This window comes from Pelodiscus sinensis, chromosome 6, assembly GCF_049634645.1.
Source record: "Pelodiscus sinensis isolate JC-2024 chromosome 6, ASM4963464v1, whole genome shotgun sequence".
NCBI classification, from domain to species: Eukaryota; Metazoa; Chordata; order Testudines; family Trionychidae; genus Pelodiscus; species Pelodiscus sinensis.
Window position 1 is genome coordinate 71,583,992 of NC_134716.1, and position 19,959 is coordinate 71,603,950.

A 19,959-nucleotide genomic window follows, 5' to 3' on the forward strand; every position below is an offset into this window, starting at 1 on the left:
CTGTCCCTCGGCACTGGGAGACCAACCCGGCAGCACCCCAGCTGCTTTGCCCCAGGTGTCCCTGAGTCAGCCGCTGCTGAAACTGACCAGCGGCTGATTCCGGGAAGCCCAGGGCAGAGCAGCTGGGGTGCTGCCAGGTTGGTTCCACAGTGCTGCTCCTCGATGCTGCAGGACCAACCCGGCAGCACTCTGGCTGCTCTGCCCCCAGCTTCCCCGATTCAGCTGCTCATCAGTTTCAGCAGCGGCTGAATGGGGAAGCTGGGCGCAGAGCAGCTCCAATTGTCTGGCTGCCTCAGCACTTCCGGGTTCCTGATGGTGCCGGACCATCAGGAGTGCCGGAGCATTGGATGCCGGACCAATGGAATTTTACTGTATGTGGTCTTGTTGGAAACAATTTTTCATAAATATACTTGGCAGATAGAGGATTTTCAAAGGTTACCATCAGGAGTTCCCAGAATACAGAATATTTAAAATGGTAGAGCTATAAATCACTTAACTCCTAAAATGATATCACTAGGCTACAAAGGCAGGGCTTTCTTGAAAAGTTTGCAGTCCTAAGGCTATGGTCCTGCAATTTGTTGAGCCTGGGTGGACTTCTGTTCCCTTGGCTCTGACTTCAGTGGTGCTTTGCATGGTTGCAACAGATTGCAGGTGTGAGGCTCAAATTCTGGCATACACAAGTCATAGAATCATAGAATACTAGGTCTGGAAGGGACCTCGAGAGGTCGAGTTCAGTCCCCTGGCCTCATGGCCTGGCGCAGTACTGTCTAGACCATCTCTGATGGACATTTATCTAACCTACTCTTAAATATCTGCAGAGATGGAGATTCCACAACCTCCCTGGGCAATTTATTCCAGTGTTCAACCACCCTGCCAGTTAGGAACTTATTCTTAATGTCCAACCTAAACCTCCTTTGCTGCAGTTTATGCCCATTGCTGCTGCTTCTATCCTCAGAGGCCAGGAAGAACAATTTTTCTTTCTCCTCCTTTTAGATACCTGAAAACTGCTATCATTTCCCCTCTCAATCTGCTTTTTTCCAAACTAAACAAACCCATTTCTTTCAGTCTTCCTTTGTAGGTCATTAAAGGTTTAGAGAACACCATTCTTGTTGCTCTTCTCTGGACCTTCTCCAATTTCTCCACATTTTTCTTGAAATGTGGTGCCCAGAACTGGACAAAATACTCCAACTGAGGCCTAATCAGTGCAGAGTAGAGTGGAAGAATGACTTCTTGTGTCTTGCTCACAACACACCTGTTAATGCATCCTAGAATCGTGTTTGCTTTTTTTGTAACATCACACTGTTGACTTATATTTAGCTTGCGCTCCACTATAACCCCTAGATCCCTTTCTGCCATACTCTCTCCTAGACAGTTGCTTCCCATTCTGTATGTGAAATGGATTGTTCCTTCCTAAGTGGAGCACTTTACATTTGTCCTTATTAAACGTCATCCTGTTTGTCAGACCATGGCTCCAATTTGTCCAGATCATTTTGAATTATGACCCTATCCTCCAAAGCAGTTTCAACCCCACCCAGCTTGGTATCATCTGCAAACTTAATAAGCGTACTCTCTATGTCATTATCTAAAATGTTGATAAAGATATTGAACAGAACTGGTCCCAAAACAGACCCTGGAGAACCCCACTTGTTGTACCTTTCCAGCAGGATTGTGAACTGCTAATAACTACTGACAACAATTATCCAGCCAGTTATGCACGCACCTTATAGTAGCCCCATCTTAGATGTCTCTGCCTAGTTTATTGTTAAGAATATCATGTGAGACCATATCAAAGGCCTTACTAAAGCCTAGGTATACCATGTCTACTGCTTCTCCCTTATCCACAAGACTCATTATCCTATCAAAGAAAGCTATCAGATTGGTTTGACATGATTTGTTCTTTACAAATCCATGCTGGCTGTTCCCTGTCACCTTATTATCTTCCAAGTGTTTGCAGATTTCCTTAATTATTTGCTCCATTATCTTTCCTGGCACAGAAGTTAAACTGACTGGCCTGTAGCTTCCTGGGTTGTTCTTAGTTCTCTTTTTATAGATGGGCACTATATTTGTTCTTCTCCAGTCATGTGAGTTCAGTAAGCAAAATACAGGGAAGGGGAGAGAGAACATAAGAATTGAAATAGGATTTTGTGGAGAGTTGTTTAAAGAATGTTCCTTGTTGTTTCTCTTTAAATTTTCCTCTTTATATAGTACATTAACTCCATGTAGGTAATATTGGAAAAAGTGAGATTTAGAAGAGATCAAAGAAGAAGAAAAGAAACTTTCTAGTTTGACAGGAATGGAGGCATGTGGCTGACTCTTTTATTTTGTTTGCTGCTGTTGACTTGGTTTCCCTTGCTGGTAAGATGGGGTTAGCATTTCATCTAAAACAAAACAAAGATAAGAAGGAGCACTGCATGCTAAAATGCCTCATGTACCAATTACAATAGTTAATATTGTAACTGCATCAGCGTATTTGGATTGCAGGAAGAAGTTCTGGCAGAGGATCAAGAGTGATTAGTGTAATGTTGAGCAAATACTTCTGAAGCTCTTAATTTTAATCAAAAATAGAAACCAATATTTACTACAGGCATCCAAATAAAATATAGCAAATATTCCCAAGAGTTAACAATTAATTATTTTAATGCTGATGGTTTCTTTAAGACTTCGTTCATAAAACAGTTAAACATTTGTTTTACCCAGCTACTTGAATCCTTACTTAACCACAACATCCTTCCTGAAAATTTAAAGAAAACCAAGTCCCCTGCAGTATTGTGTGTTGACAGAGAGCCTAATTCTCTGCACTCGGATCTTGACTAGTATTTTTATGCATGTAAGGGATTAGGCCTATTGGGTAGCTAATGCTTCTTATTGGGCTACACTCAGCCCACTCCCTCAGGCTACTTTGACTAAACTTTCTCTGGGAATTGTGGGAAGCAATTGAGCCTTGTTAGCAAAACTAGAAGTCTTTTATAGAGCCTTTCTTCAGTCTGTGCAAGAATAGAAATTTTCCCTCAAATTAGTCTTTAAAAAACCCACAACTGGTCCTGTAGCACTTTAGACTAACAAAAAATATAGCTAGTATCATGAGCTTTTGAACCTACTCCTTCAGATGACAAATATGGAGCAAGAGGCATAGAGGGACAAATATAAAGCAGATGGAGCAAGAGGCATAGCGGGACAAATATAAAGCAGATAAAGGAAGAGGAGAAGGGGGGAACCTGTCAATTAAAGTGGTGGTGCTAAATGAGGTTAGAGTGGGCCATAAGTATCTAATACTTAACTTTTGATGTCATTTGGGTGTTGAATATAATGACCTATCCAAGAAATGTCTTTGTTCGGTCCCTGGCTGAATGTGTCAAATTTGCATATGAAGACCAGTTCCACAGATTCTCTCTAATTGGTTCCTGAAATTATTCTGTAAGAGAATGGCCACTTCCAGATCGATTAGTGAGTATCCAAGCAGGTTAAAATGTTCTCCAGGAGGTTTCTGTATTATTTCAAATATCTGATTTGTATCTATTAATTCTTCATTGCAGAGACTGTCCAGTTTGGCCAATATACATGGCAGAGGAGCATTGCTGGTACTTGGTGGCATATACCACATTAGAGGATGTGCAGTTGTATGAGCCTCTGATGTGGTAGCTTGTGTTTAGGTCCTTTGATAATGTCGCTTGTGGACAGAATTGGCAATAGTTTATTGCAGAGGTAGGTTCCTGGGTGAGGTGTAATGTGGGGTAACCAAAAATAGTTCTTTCAGGTTATGGGGTTGTGGGTAGGCAAGCACTGGCTTGTCTACTAAGGCCTCAGAATGAGGCAGTGTTTTCCAGATTGTTGTTGATGCACTGGAGGGGTTTAAGTTGGGGGCTGTAGGTGATGACTAGTGGGGCTCTGTGGTTTTGTTTGTTGGGCCTATCTTGAAGAATCTGATGCCTGGGTGCTCACCTGGCTCTGTCAATTTTTTTTTTAAACTCCCTTAGGTGGGTATTTAAGTTTCAGGAATGCTGTAGGTGTTCCTCTTTGTAAGATTAGAGTAAATCTGGTTGTATCTTAGGGCCTGTGAACAGTTGATCATGTGATATGCCCAGGATGGAAGCTAGAGGTATGTAGGTAAGTGTAATAGCTGGTAAGTTTCCAGTATAAGGTGGTGGAAATGTGGCCATCATTTCACTGTACTGTACTATCAAGGATGTGGATCTCTTGTATGGACTGGTCAAGGCTAAGATTGATGGTGGAATGGAAGTTGTTGAAATCCCTGTGGAAATCTTAGTCTTCCACCCACAATTCCAGTAACTAGATTTCCTGGCTTTTGCCTCAGGGCATCAGTAACAGAGTCCCCAATCAATTTCCTGTTTTGTCCATTTGGTTGTCCGATATAGTTCTCTTCAACAGTAACTTCAACAGCAGTCCACTGGTGTTGGGACCCTGCCTCTGACCCCATTTCCTTCACCTCTCAACCATTGCTTGCTGTTGCCTGTATATAAAGGTCAGCTAATTAAGATACACCTCTTTCTCAGTTGCTGTGTGTTCAGCTAATCAGCCAGCCAAGCCTCAGACCTCAAAAGAGTGAAACCCTTATTCCTGCACAGTGTCATAGACCTGCATCTGAGCCTGCTTCAGTGCACTATGCTGATCTGTACCAGAGGACCTGGCCCACTCTCAGCCACTAGTAGTCCACCCTCTGTGTAGATGTATATGTGGTTAATTTATACTAGATTTGATATTTCTCCAAATGAGCTTGTAAATATCCTCTTTCCTTTAAACGTTTTATTCTTCTGTGTAAGATCCTTTTCCTGTATAGGAGTCCTTTAATTTGGAAAGAGTTCATATTGGAGTTCAGATGTGAAAGTATGTTGTAGCAGTAACTTTATTACTCAAGTTCTTCAGATGGGCAAACAATTGAAATTTTATGGGCCTTGAATCCCAGTGTCTGTGGCCACATAGATGGTCAGAAATTTTGTTGGACAAAACAATATAGATCCTATGTATTGACCATTCAATCAATGTGTGGTTTTGGAGAACTCTTCCAATTGGATTCTAAGGAGGTGTCCCAAATAATGGTCCGAATTCTAATTTTATTGTACTTTGGTATAATTCCAGCTGTTGATATAGATGGAACTCCTAATTTCTCTAATGTAACTGAGCTCAGATTCTTTGTGTTTTGAGCTTCCTTAGCACTTTTTAAATGACAGTTTGTGTGTAGCAACAATTTTAGTTGTCTGCATCAAAATTTGAAATGTGCATCCCTCTCCATGTTGCATTTTTAATAGCACGTTATCCAGTGACTACCTGGCACATTGGAAGTATGATATCCTGTTTTCTCTAATATTAAATGGTCCTTAAGCTCTTTGACAGTATTGCTGAGGGAAGCTCTTTGGCTTCTGGGACAAGACTAACAGGTCATAAGCTTAAAGACTTTTTGTTTGTCACATCCATTTATTCACAATTAAAAACAGTGTAGTGAATTAAATTTTTAAAGGCATATCATCCAATTGCTCATTGGACTGCGCAATATGTTGTAAACCTGGAGACCAGGTAACACAATTGATCACATTGCTATCAACCAGAAGTGGAGAAGATCCTTGAGAGATGTCCGAGAGCTGAGAAGAGCAGATGCCAACAGCGATCATCATCATCTTCTTTGCAAGTTGCAGCTCAAGCTGAAACGGCTGAAAAGGACAGACAGAAAGACTGGTGGTCAGCTCTTTGACTCCAGTAGACTAAAACATCCAGCAGTGAAGATCCTGTTCACTCTAGAGCTGTCCAACAGATTCAGCCTGCATGAAGACCTGATAGCAGATGATATTAATATCTACTGTGAGGAGATCTACAAGGTATACCTGGAAACCAGCAAGATTGTATTGGGGTACAAGAAGAAACAGATAAAGGAGTGGATTTCAGATGCTACATGGCAGTTCATTGAGAACAGAAAGGCGGTTAAACAGCACACACCTGCAGGCAGTGATGAAGATAAAATAAGAGCTGTACAGGTCCACAGGGACCTAAACGTTGCCGTGAAGAGATAAGAGAGCATATGTGAACAATATTGCCTTGGAGGCCCAGTCAGCAGTAGACAGGTGATACTAGGACAGTGTACAAGATCAGCAAGACTCTTACAGGAGACTTTACCAACAACTCTACTGTAGTAAGAGACAAGAACGGGAAAATGCTGGTGACAGCAAAAGAACAGCTCAGCAGGTGGACGGAACACTTCAGGGAGACTCAACAGACCAGACCCAGAGGAAGAGGCTGATATTAGAAGTATGAACCTCCAAGTAGACATGGAATGTGGGGACATCAGTGAGCTGCAGACACTATCAAACAGACGAAGGGCAACAGAGCCCCGGGGAAGACCAGATCACTGCTGAAATGCTTAAGGCAGACCCCAAGGCAAGCACACAAGCTCTGAGGGGTCTCTTCATTAGGGTCCGGGAAGAAGAGCATCATTGTGAAGTTACCGAAAAAAGGCGATCTGTCCATCTGCAGGAATTGGAGAGGCATTAATCTGCTGTCTGTGCCGGGAAAGATTTTCTGTAGAGTTCTACTACAGAGAATGCAAATGGGCACTGAGAAAATCCTCAGAGAAGAACAGGCTGGCTTCAGAAGTGGAAGGTCGTGCACGGACCAGATCTTCGTCCTATGCACCATAGTGGAGCAGTCAATAGAGTGGAACTCTTTGCTCGACATTAATTTCTTTGATTTTTGAGAAGGCGTTTGATAGCATCCACCACCCCTCACTCTGGAGGATTCTACAAGCATACGGGTTCCCTGAGAAGGTCATTAACATCCTGAAGGACCTGTATGCTGAGAATCAGTGCTGTGTGCGACATGAAGGACAGCAGAGTGACTGGTTTCACGTGAAGACAGGGGTCAGACAGGGCTGTGTAATCTTACCTATTATCTTCCTTGTGGTCATCGACTGGGTGATGCGCAGAGCCATTGAGGGCAGATCAAGGGGAGTGCTATGGGGACCAACTGCTCGGCTTGAGGACTGCAACTTCGCAGATGACCTGGCGCTTCTTGCGCACGATCAGCAGGGACATCCAAGAAAAGACCGACATTGTTGCCTGGACAGCCAGAAGCGTTGGGCTCAGAATTCACCCTGGCAAGTCCAAAGTGATGAAACTGAGGACAACTAACACTGATAAAACCACTGTCATGGGCGAAGAGTTAAGGAAAGTAAATGACTTCAGGTACCTCGGCAGTTGCATCTCGACAGACAGCAACATCGACAGAGATCTCCACTAGAATTGCCCTGGCAGCGCAAGCCTTCCAAAAGCTTAACATTTGGACGTCGTCACTGTTGCAGACCAGGACTAAACTGAAGAACTATAGGTCGAATGTGCGCTCAGTCCTGCTGTATGCCATAAAGGCTTGGAGGACTAACAAGATTGAGAGCAGACTCAGAGGTTTTGAAGGACGGTGCCTTCGTCGTATCCTCAGAGTCTGCTGGGAACAGCATGTTACCAACAAGGCAGACTGGCATCAACAATGCACTGGCATCAACAATGTTGTGGACGAGATGAAGCAGAGACACTGGAGATGGCTGGGGCATGTCCTTTGGATGAGCAAAACAAGACTCCCTCATATGGCACTCAGATGGACTCCACCTGGAAAGCGTAAAAGAGGGAGGCCGTTGGGCACCTGGAGGAGGACATTGGAGGAGGACATGAAAAGGAAGGACATGACCTGGGAAGAAGTCAGCCAGCTTTCTCAGGACTGTGAAGGCTGGAGAAGATTCGTTGGCGCCTTATGCTCCATCAGGAGCCAAGAGGACTAAATAATAATAATAATTCTCAAGCCAAAATAGATTAAACTTTATCAGCTGTGTTAACAAACTCCTCAGCAGATGACATCAAGCTGTCATGATAAAGAACACACTGCATTGTGTGGTGCAATAACAGTGTTTTCAGAGAAATTAACAGAAGCTTTCCCAGAGCATTGCAGAGGCTGATAGCCCAGGCACTCTGCCCCCCCCCCCACTCCATCACTCCCTCTCTTGAGGTTTGAGGGGAAACAGGATTGTGCTTGAGGATGGAGGGAGGGGAAGAGAGGGAGGAGTATAGAAGAGAGCCCCTTGGGTGCTCTGCCTTCCCTTTCCTCCTACTGCCCTCCCAGACACATCGTCTGGTGGTAGGAGGATGTGTGTCTATGCACCTGACTCTCTGGCAGCCAGGCTGGAATGCTCTTGTCAATTTCCAATTTGCAAGGAAGCCAAAAAAACTTTGTTCTCCACAAATGGGATTTTTCTTGTAAACCTTTTCCATGAAAACATTATCTCTGAAGTTGTCATGAGTCGGGATGAGGGTTGTGTTTTTCTTTTTTTTCCAGAAGTGATTTTTTTCATTTGAATGGATTTTATTTTCTAGCCAGCTCTAGGTACAAGATCTTATATCTGAAGATTGATGTGATGGAAGAGGTGTGGGTGTGGGTGTGGGTGTAAATATGTAAAATATGGAGCATCACTTTTGTAACTACTGGTGAAAAGAGTAAATTTTTTCAACTATAAGAATTGGCACACTGGGTCAGATCAGTGGTCTGTGTTGCCCAGTATTCTGTCTGACAGTGGCTGGTGTCAGATTCATTCCCTTTGAAGTATGCAACAGGTCAGTTGTGCGTGGTCCGTCCCTTGTCATCCAATCTCAGCTTTTCTGGCAGTCAGTGGCTTAGGATCACCTGAAACATGGGGTTGTCTCCTTGACCGCCTTGACTAAAACTTACTCTAGTACAAATGGCTGTTTCGCTTTCCAAAGGGTAGTAGTTCATCATCATCTTCTTCAAAAGGATCTTTTGGTGCAGAGGGCAGATCTTCTCAGAGTTGTGTTGTGAAGGAAATGGTTGTCTATAGGAATCTTGGCTTATTTGAAGTTTGAAGACTTGTTGTGAATGAGGCAAGATGAAGGAATATTGATCTTATGGTGAGGGCAGTTAATGCCTCTGTAGAGATTCAGTCCATTTGTGCCTCAGGCATTCAGTGGCAATGTGATGCTAGGCAAATTACTTACACCAAACTGTTAAGAGTTGCTTCTGCATACAATTAAAGGCTATATCATAAAGCATGTGGAGGGGGTGAATTGAGGTTACATGGGTAACATTTATTCTGGCATTTCCTAATTTGAGAGTGCTTGACGTAAAAATAATTTAATACTACTTAATCCTTAATTTTGAACAATTAAAAATGGGAAATAGAATTTATTGATCACAGCAACCTTAACTAAAGCTAACTAAAGTTTGTTATGAATTTAGACAAAGTTCAGTGAAATTATGCCTTTCCAAACATTTTTAAGAAATTCCATTAAAATGTTATGTCAGTAACAAGTTAACTGAAGATCTACCTTTAATTTTTGACTATTGAAAAAGTTATACTGCTAATGTAGACCTTCAAATGAAATCTAAAACAGCACTCACTGATTTTTCATAAAAGCACTGATCCAGGGAGTTTAATACAATGTCTACTCAACATAAAATACTAAGGTAATTAATATCTCTATCCTGATCTTTTTAATCATACACCTTCTTTTCATCATGCTCATGATTCTGTGAGCTACAGTTTTGCTTGCATTTCAGAGTTCTGTGGAAATGATGGTTGTACTAACCAAACTTTTTTTCTTCGGGCATTAAACTCATCGATTTTTTTTCTTTGAATTAAAATTGGACCCAAAAAGTATATCATACAACTAACAAGTTTATTCCTAAATAGAATGAGACAAATTACCAACATAATAAAGTAATTTTTAAGTATAGAGCTGACAAGCAGTTGTTAAATCATGCTCCTTAGGAGGATTCCTAGTTGACTGAGAACTTGAACACTTAAATAACATTTTCTGTTTCACAAAGAAGCAGAAATGAATAGGGCTATAAGCTTGCATCCCCCTGGCTGGCTGGTCATATAGAGGGGACCAGGCTGAGCCATGCTCCTGAGATTGTTGTCCACATTGCAGAAGCTCCTTTTTATAAGAGCAGCTGTTGTCTTGATTTTGGTTTGTTCTCCAAGTAGTAGAAACCCAATATAAGTGGGAATATTCCAAAGTGAAAGATTCATTTATCTGTCCCCCCTTCCCCATTTTAGGGGTTAGCAGTTTAACTGATAAGATGATTCTTCCGTGAACCTGCTTGTGATCCTAATATCAGTTGTTCTACCATAGGCTTCAGTGGAGTTATTTCTTATTTACGCTAGACAAAGTGAAATTAGCATTATGCTCAATGAATTTTATTTTATAACTGATGACACATCACTATTAAACAGCTGTAAATAAAAGGAAACTTGTAAAACCTATGAAAATATAGCCAAGCTCTGTGTGTTCAGACGGATAATGTATTTTCTGGGAAGCTGCCCCTGGATGGTGTAACTAAAGAGAACTTGTTGAAAATCAGACAAGGTGATAAAAGAATGAGTTGGAGAACAGCTGTCCATTCCTGCACTGGTATTTCTAGAGCTGATTTGTTGAAATGACATGGATGTCAATGGTGTTATCTAATGAGGCAGAATCAGTCCCAGACCCCTGTTCTTCCCACTATCCTTCAGTTTAGGGGCCACGGTACAAGTCCCACTTGCCTTTTCTTGGCATTCGGTCTTCTGTCCCTTGGCAAAACACAGGGGTTTTGGGGCTGATGACCCTGACTAGTCGGAGCTGAGTAAACAGTCCTCCTCAGCCACTGGCTGAAGTTTATGGCCACTAGCGTGGGAAGAGAGTCTCCACAGACTCCCTGCCAGAGCCCTTCACCTCTCCCTGCAGCCTTTAGCAGTGCTGATGTTGTTCTGCTCAGCACCTCTGATTCTCGTTGTTAGTTCCTCTCCACCTCCAAACTCCTTCTCCACTCTCCCTCCACTGGGAAGCTTTTTAAAGAGGTCTCCTGGCAGCCTAAAGTCAGCTCATGTGGCCCTTAATTGATTTATAGCTGCGCTGCCTAAGCTGCTCCTAATTAACAAGAGTCATTGCTGTTCTTTTTTGTTTGTTTTTCAGAGCTGCCTTTCTCTCCTCTATCAAGCCCTTTAACCTGCCCTGTCACACTAAAACTTTGGTCAGTGTTCTTTTGGGACTTTGGTGTATGAGTGCTTCCATTCCTTTCCTGTCCTCTTATTCTCTTCAGATCCCTCTTCCTTTAATTTGGCAAACCTTCCACTCTGGTACATAGCTATGGAAGCAGCCACAGTGACACCGCACACATGGCATGGATATTTCCATTGTTTTGAGGGTGGGTTGATTAAGTTGGGCTGCTCTGACTATGCTGTTTCTTGGATTTGAACTAGTTGACAGAACTAGCATGAATATGTGTATGTGAGCTGAGAATCTCACCCCTGAGCTAGTAATGTAGACATAGGCTAAGAGTTTGCTAATAATACTAATGTGTTAGTGAAAGCTCAGCTGTTAATTCAGAACAGTGATTACCAGCATACAATATGAGTGACCTAAAGTGATTGATTAGTACTGTAACATATATTACCTATTCTGCACGGGCCCTCTAACCGGTTGCAGCAATGGGGGCAACTGCTTTGGGACCTGGAGATTGAAAAAGGGCCTGGGGCTCCCAGCTGCTGCCACTCCGGTCCCTTTAAATCCCTGCCAGAACCCCACACAGTGCACTCTGAGCAGCACAGAAAGGTTGGCAGGAGGGAGGATAGCCCCAACCCCACCCCTTTCAGGACTCTGAAGCTGCCCTCACCCACCTGGTCCAGGGGCCCAGCAGTCCTCTCAGTCTCCCTTGTTCTGCACTAGTCTAGATTGGAGGGGGTGGGGTGGAGTTCAGAACTTACTTCTGGAATGGGTCTACCTGGCTCCACTCCATTAGAGTGGATATTAACTCTCTTGTGAGGAACTCCGTTTCAGTCAAAAGGACTCTGTGTGGTCTTACAGTTCTGCAGGGTTGCAGCATTAGTTCTAGGATGTATTTTTTGTTTGTTCTGTATTCTGTGATATGTTAGTTACTCTGGGGTGTTTTGCTTTTCAGAGAACAAATACAGTTGGAACTAGTAATGCAGATTTTCCCTTGGCTGATCCCGGAATGTACCAGTTGGACGTTACATTACAAAGGGGTCAAAATTTAGCAGCACGGGATCGTGGAGGTAAGAATATATTGATAAATGTGGTTTTATGTGTGTTACTTTTGGTAGTTGAATGAAATGAAATAGAAATAGTTGCAGTGGCTTATTGCCCTCAATCTGTAAGGGCTTGTCTGTATGAGCACATGCAGGAAAAGTTAAGCAAAATGAACTAAAGGAGTGAATTTACAGTGCGTTTAGTTAAATCATATTAACCTTCTGCATGGGTGCTTTCATTCAGAAGCTAGGACTAAAGTGAACTGTGGATGCATTACATTTGAATGAGAGCATCTACACAGGATTTTAATGTGGATTAATGCACATAAGTTGCCATGGTTAATCTTCCGGGGTTTGATTTAGTGGGTCTAGCGAAGGCCCTCTAATTTGAACTCAGAGGGTGCCCCATTGGTGCCAGTACTCCTGCTCCTCATGAGGAGTAGGGGAAGCTGACTAGATGGTGATTTATGATACATCAACTTTAGCTACATAATTAACATAGCTGGAGTTGTATATCTTAAGTCAACAGTTCCCCCCTAGTGTAGACCAGGCCTTAAATTCACCTTCAGTTAACTAGGCATAACTTTCCCAAGTGTTCCCATGTAGGCAAGCCCTAAGTATTAAACTGCAATCTTTAGTTAAGAACACCTGTGCCAAAATGTTTTTTCCTGCAGTAAATAATACAAACACATTAAACAACTCTATTTGATCAGTTTTGTCATATTCTTGCAAATACAGTGTGTTTCCAACTGTTGGTTATGAATTAGTGCTTCACAAGTTACATCTGGGTCATGCACTGGGAAACGTTTCTACAGGGCAAAGTGACCTATACATTGTTTTTTGTGTCCTTGTTTTTTTTCTTCTTCTAGTGGTGCAGAACCTGCATTTGCAGCTTGCATTGAAAATCAGACTACTTGAACATAGTACATTCAGATTTTTCTGAGGATCAATTTTGATATGACAATCTGACTAAAAATACTTTGAATCTGTTGCAAAATAGACCCTCTCAGACACAGAGCAGCTGTTTGGAAACTCTAATAGTAACAATAATATGGTCCAGAATCTTTCCAAGAAAGATTCATTGGTCACCTCTTATGATCAGTGTAAAGTTGCCTAGCTAGATTCAGATCTCAGCTACAATGGTGTAACTGGAGGAACTCCATTTAAGTCAGTGATGTTACTTCAGGTGCACACCATGTAGTAGATCTGAAAATGCTCTCTGTTTCAAGAAAAAAAACTTGTTACTCTATTTTTCCTTTTGGCATATAGGTGCATTAACAAAATGTGCTTGATGTTCATAAAACAGGATATTATGGTGTCCCATGAGGTTAAAAGATGCCCATAGCATTGACTCAGTCTCTGAATCATAAATGTATTAAAATAAAAACATAACTTAGTTATTTAAATGTGAAATTACAATAGGTACAAATGTCTTGTTTTTGTGTGAGCAAGAGTCTTATAACTAAGCATCATAATCGCATTTTGTTTTTTCTGTAATTTAGCAGTTCAATTTTTGGTAGGCTTTTAGAGAGATGAGTACATTTATCAAACAACCATGCTAGGGAACATCTGAGCTCCCTGTATGTTGTAGAGATGCTCTGTATTTGCCTGGGCAGAAGGCAGGGCAGAACACGGTGATGGGGCTGTCCACAAAGAGTTATACAGGTGTCCTTATACACTGGGCTAAAAGAAGAGAGGTTTCACTGTGCTATTCTAATCCACTGGCTGTCACAATGAAAAGGAGTGCTTCACTGTAGCTTTTTACTCTAAACTCAGCTTGAAGGAGTGAATTTTTCCTACTCCTTTTGTAGGCTATCCATTGAGATCAAAGTTTTAGCTCAATTAAAAGTTAAGGCATTCCAGCTGCACTTACATTAAAATAATTTCAGGAGTTCTTAATCCTTACTCTTCAAAGTATATGCTAGCTGGATCAGGGGAAAATATCCCTATTGTGTAATGTTACTCTACTTCACCAGCTGAGTATGGGAATTTTCACTTTACTCTGAAATATTACCGGGAGGTAGGTTTGAAATAGATCATTAGTATGGCAATTCCAATATCTTCCTACTGTAGAAATCATAGTACTAAATTAAAGGAAGCATTATATACAACATAAAATAATTTGGCGTCTGGTTACCTTTTAAGAATGCCTATTGGATATTTGTATGCGTGCCAAGGAAAACACAGGTTATAAAAAGCACTTTCATTTAATGTAAGCATTACTTTAAAAACATTAACTGTCAAATTAGCATGCTTTTTGATGCAAGTAAAAGAAAATTTCATTTAAATTCTAGAAATTGATTAGGGAGATATTAAAATTGAAATGCCAGCCAATAAATGGTATTACAACCCTGTGTAGGTGTAAAATCAAATCGGTTAAGAATTGTATTACCTTTCATAATTTTAATTAAAATTTTTGTAAGAGGACTGTTAGATCCTAGCTGAGTTAAAGTTATACTTCTTGAATAAATATTAGTTAAGAATTCTCAAGAAATGTGGTCAGTGGCTATAGAAGCATAGTGATATGGTTTAATTACAAAACAGTTTAATAAGCAAGCATAAATTCTACCTAGAGAGAAAGATGCTGAAACAACTAGTACATATAAACAAAATACTTGCTTAGTATTCTTTTCATCTTAGAGTTGAACAGCTTTTGTAGCTTTGCAGGGCGGCATGTATATTATAGTGAAGGACAACATATAGGGATTTTTTTCTCAGAAACCCTTAAAGCAGTAATCCTCTCCTGTTGTACTGTACATCATCATAATGGTGCTTTGGATTTTTCATGTGCTTGAGAGAGAACTTACCTTGGCAATGTGAACTAGGGCTAAAACAATGTAAATCAGTTTTTGTAGGGAGCAGTATGAAGTCGTAATCTTACAGTTCACTGATTGGATAAATAGATTCCACACTGCTGCGGTCACACAGGTGTTAATAGATAGATCAGTTATTTCTCCAGATGTGACTAAATGGCCAATTAGCAAGAGCTGAGATAAGGAGGCACAGGGGGGCGGTGGCCACCTCATCCTGAGAAGTGACTCAAAGCCCTTCAGTCAGTGACTGGAAGGAAATTACTTGAGGAAATGGAAGGCCAGGAAGAGAGGTGTTTTTTTTTTTTTTTTTTTTTTTAAGAGGGCAGCTTTATGAAAGACACCTACAAACAAGAAGCAACCCAGAGAAAGCAGGAAAGAATTTAAAGAACCAGACCGTAGCTGCTTAACTCGGGGTCCTTGAGCTTGAACCTATCACTGGGGGTAAGCCTTAGTTCCCCTGAACTGCCAGTAACAGAGGGTAGATAGTAAGCAACCTGGCTGGAGAGCTGAGCTACAAGAAGCTGTATGGCTCAAATATCTGCTGATGGGGAGGAGACACACAAAGGCATTGCTAGACCATGGCCAGCCACAAGGAGACACACTAACTGGTGACTGAACTTTTGTACTTGCACATGCATTTTATTAGCATTTTTCTTTCATTTCAGCTTTTTGTTTCCCCAAAGATAAACTCAAAGATTTGAGACCCTAGAAAATATATGGACTCTGGCATAGATAAATGATACAGTAATTGGTGCAGATGCTCAGGAAAGTTTAAGGAGAATAATGTGATATTCCTCTCCACCTCCCCCCCTTAATCTGAGATTCTTGCCAAAAGTGCAGTAAAATTTTCTTTCCTTGTCCCATTGGTGATTCTGCTTTCATATTAAGGATGCTAAAAGGATCCTAAATTTACTGTGAGGACTGAAGGATTTTCCAAATATCTTTCTGTTTTTGCCTTGGTGGGATTAGAACACCCTTTCCTTGGAACAGTGGTTACACTGACGTACCACAGGCATTTCCAGTCAGAGATCCATAGGGCTGCTTCTTGGGTGCTCTAAACATACTTGTGCTGAAAATTGCAGAGAAGAACTGGTATCCATATCCTGCTCAGTTTGGTAGTGAAGTACTTCAATTCTTGGTTAATGGGGATGCCAAATCCCACTTCACCTACTGTTGTAGTGCTACCAAAGTATCCTATGAAGGGGAAAATGCAGAGAATACTGGAAGAAGAAATGAAGGTTGCTTGCTTGTAAATGGAGTTATTTGTGAATATGCAGCTTCCACCTTAATCTCTACCCATCTTCTCCTCTACCTCATAAAATCTGACTGCAGCAACAGTGTATGAGGCTGAGGCAGAGCTTCTTGTTATGAAGAAGTGCTATTTCCAAAGCATTGTCAGGCAGCATTGAGAGAGGTTGCTGAATGCTGTGATCCTCAGTGTTTAATGCAACGGGGTGATGCAAATATATCTCAAGTTATTAAATGACTTTAGAGACAGATCAGTAAGAACTGAGGAGGGAGGTGAGAGCTGAAATTGAGCAAACGCTCTTGCTTGAATGTGAACCTTCTCCTGAAAACTTGGTGGGATCAGCCACTTAGCAGGGCCTAATGAGATTCTAGATAGTGCTACAGGCCAATGATCAGTGATAGTAATAAATTCCAAGATGTCAAAGGCTGCCTACAGTTTTACATGCCTGTATTAGAGCACGCGGCCCAATAGAAATTTTTTGCGGCCCGCCAGAACACTTTTATAAAAGAATGAAATGCAGCCCACTAGCTGCTGGGAGCATGTGACCAAGTGTCTGCTCAAAGTTGGCCGGGCTGCTCAACACCACAGCAACTGCTCACGGGCTGGCTGGACTGCTCTGTGCATGCGCACACAGACCACTAGGCGCTTCAGCTGGCTGCTGTGCTCATACTGCCCCAGTGCCTCGGGCAGCAATGTCAACTCCGGGACCCAAGTATAAGGTTGGGGGGGCCTGGCTCTGGGGAAGGAGGGAGGCATAAGGTTGGGGGTGGGCTGGCTCTGGGGAACGGAGGGGGATTGGGTTAGAATGGTAGTACGGGAGTGCTTGGATATGGGGGAGAGGAGAAGGTTAAACATTTTGGTTTATTTATTCCCAAATAAAATCACAAGTATATTAATTTTATATCAATAAATGTTAATTTTTTGCAATTGCATGAATTACATCTTCATGCAAAATCTCAAACTTACAAAGTATCTGAAATTTTCACAGAAGCCTGTTCTATTTGATTAACCATGGTCTATACTTGTTTGTATTTCAACAAAACAAGTTATGTATCCTATACAAAATTTAAATGTACCTTAATTTTAAAATTAATTTTACATAATTTTTATTTTAAACATAAATTTATTTAATATGACCACATAACTTTACACATCAAATTATTGTAATATTATAAAATATACCTAAAACAGAATCTATAAGATAACTGAGTTTCCAACAAAGTACATTTTTTTTTGGTGGCCCTACAGTTGCCAGGTGTCTAGTATTGGTGCCTTCTGCTTGGCACCTAAAATGTTGTGTTGTTTTTTTGTTTTTGGTGCTCGACAACAGGTTTTTTTTTCTTTTTTGAGCAAACCACCTGGGAACCTTAGGTGGCCTTGAAAGCTATTTGTTTTCATATGTGCGGCCCTCAGTAGGCTCTGAGTTTGACATGCCTGCTCTAAAAGATATGGGCTCTGCTAACATAAAGGTGCTATTCTTTCAGTCATAAGACTTAGTAGTGAACCAGGTTTATTGATGGATTTGTAGGGCAAGGGCTTCTGAATTGTATTGGGGCTATCACAGGATCCCCAGATCTATTCCTTGCCACCCCACTTTCTTCAGGCCTTGGAATTTATTAAAAAAGTGTATTTTTCTAGATTGCTACAAGGTTAATCACAGTAATGTTAATATGTGCTGAGATATCCAGAAACTTTGGCTTTTTTCCTTCAATGAGAAATGGAATAAAAACAATATTTTTTAAAAACTTTTGCCATTCTGGGAGACCCAGCTTTCTCTTCTGCTTCCCTGGCTTATAAAACCTCTTACTAGATATTTTGGATAGGAGACAAGTTAAATGAGCAACTCTTAACCGTGAATGATCAATACCTGTTGTTCAAATGACTGTTCTAAGCTGTCTTTCTCTTGTTGCTTGTCACTTCAGGCTACATCTGAATTTCTAGGTGGCATTTTGGGATAGGATGCTGAATCCTGAAAGGCTCAGGAGGCAGTCAGTGCGAACCAGTTAGACTTTTTGTTGTCCAGCTCAGCAGAGGAATAACATCTACTTTTGAGTAGAGTAGAAGTTGATTTGTTTTCTGAATCTCCTTAGAGTGCTGCAAGTTGTTGCTTACTTTATTGCGTTTTATAATGTGGGCATCTTGCATGGAGATCTGCTAACTAGGCCTCCCTCACCCCACCCCACCCCCAACTGTCCATTGCCCTCTTCATTTCCTTGAGATTTTTGCAAGGGTGCATGGTGTCGCTTTCCCTGTCAGTCTATTTAAGACTTTTTAAATATGTAAATATGCATGTTTGTGCACTTTTGTTGATATAACCTATTGCAATGAGAATGTTGAGTTAGTAAGACAATGTAGAATGAATGTGGAAATTTTATCGTATTTAATAGTTTATGAATATTTAAATAAGTGCACAGTGAATAGCTGGCATGCTTTTCAGAGTTTGCAGATGGCTCCTGTTGCTCACTGTCCCTGCTCAGAATTGGATGAAGATCTGGCTTTTCATAGTGATTTATGCAATTCAACAAATCTAGAAGACACATCTTGTACTGTATCTATTACATGCCTGTAATCCATCTTAGGGGGGAATCCACGTGGCATTCAGTTTTCCTGATTTTTTTTTTTTTTTTTTTTTAATTTTGGAGCGGTAGAGTTCAGTGCTCATGCTCACAACCTCCAAAACATCAACCTGTTTATGCAATCAGTTTCTAATCTTATACACTAACGTTTGACATTTTTGGCCTATTCCCAAAGGAAATGTTTGATTCTTCCTGCCTCAGACATTCCTCCACTCAAAATATAGTAACTTCTGGTGATGAAAATGGAGTCAAAGGCCATTTTTCATCTATATAAATGGATATATGGCTGAATAGATGCGGAATTCAAAAAAACCACATGGTACTGAAACACAGTTAAATACTTTTTATCCTTTTTAAAAATGTTATTGGTGTATCTGATTTTAAGCACTCAAGTTTTAAAATCTCAGCACACAATATGTTCTCACATTCAGATATTATAGATACAAGAGTCATATAAATGGACACTATGCTAAAAAGGATAATTACAAGTCTGAAAACTAGTTGCCATATTAAATACTTAGTGGCTTATGGGCTAAAAGGTAGAAGGCTTTTCCATTCTTTCATTAAAGTTATTCAGTTTCATGGTAGGTGTTGCATTTATTCAACTGAGATGCGCTTAAAAAAAATCCTACGTGAAATCTCAGCCTCATTGACATCAATGGCAAAATTGCATTTATTTCAGAGGGGCCAGAATTGCACCAATTACAACTATGGCTGTAAAATGTGTAACTTAATATAAAAATTTTAGTAGGAATGGAATAGAATAGGTTGGACCTCTCTAGTCTGGCAACCTCGGGACTTGTCTGGTCCCAGATGAGGGATTTTGCTGGATCAGGAGAGGAGGAATAGCTCAGTGGTTTGAGCATTGGCCTGCTAAACTCAGGGTTGTGAGTTCAATCCTTGAGGAGGCCATTTAGGGATTTGGGGCAAAAATCTGTCAGGGATGGTACTTGGTCTTGCTGTGAAGGCAGGGGACTGGACTCGATGACCTTTCAAGGTCCCTTCCAGTTCTAGGAGATAGGCAATCTCCATTCATATTTCACAAGAACTGATTTCTGGCTTTCAACTGAGAGGGGAAATAGTCTTGTTCTAAATTCACTGTCTAGTAACTACTTAAACACAACCAGATACAACCTGTGGGGAACACTGTAGTTTTGAAAAGACAGCCCCCAATCTAGAAACACACTACAATACAAAGATTGAAGACATTCTAATGTAATCTTTTTAAAATATGGAGCAATGTTTCCTAGCATGGAACATCTGTAAAAAAGTAACGGTGGTAGAAGTAGA

General features: G+C 41.0%; 1 protein-coding gene across 5 annotated transcripts in view; it reads left to right on the forward strand.

Moving 5' to 3' along the window:
- MCTP1 (multiple C2 and transmembrane domain containing 1) overlaps nt 1-19,959 on the forward strand; it is a 390,864-nt gene that overhangs the window by 126,660 nt on the left and 244,245 nt on the right. For all 5 annotated transcript variants that reach the window (XM_075932146.1, XM_075932144.1, XM_075932145.1 and 2 more), the window contains exon 2: nt 11,944-12,058. In XM_075932146.1, the coding sequence (XP_075788261.1) occupies nt 11,944-12,058 (115 nt within the window). The remainder of the gene's footprint in view (nt 1-11,943; nt 12,059-19,959) is intronic.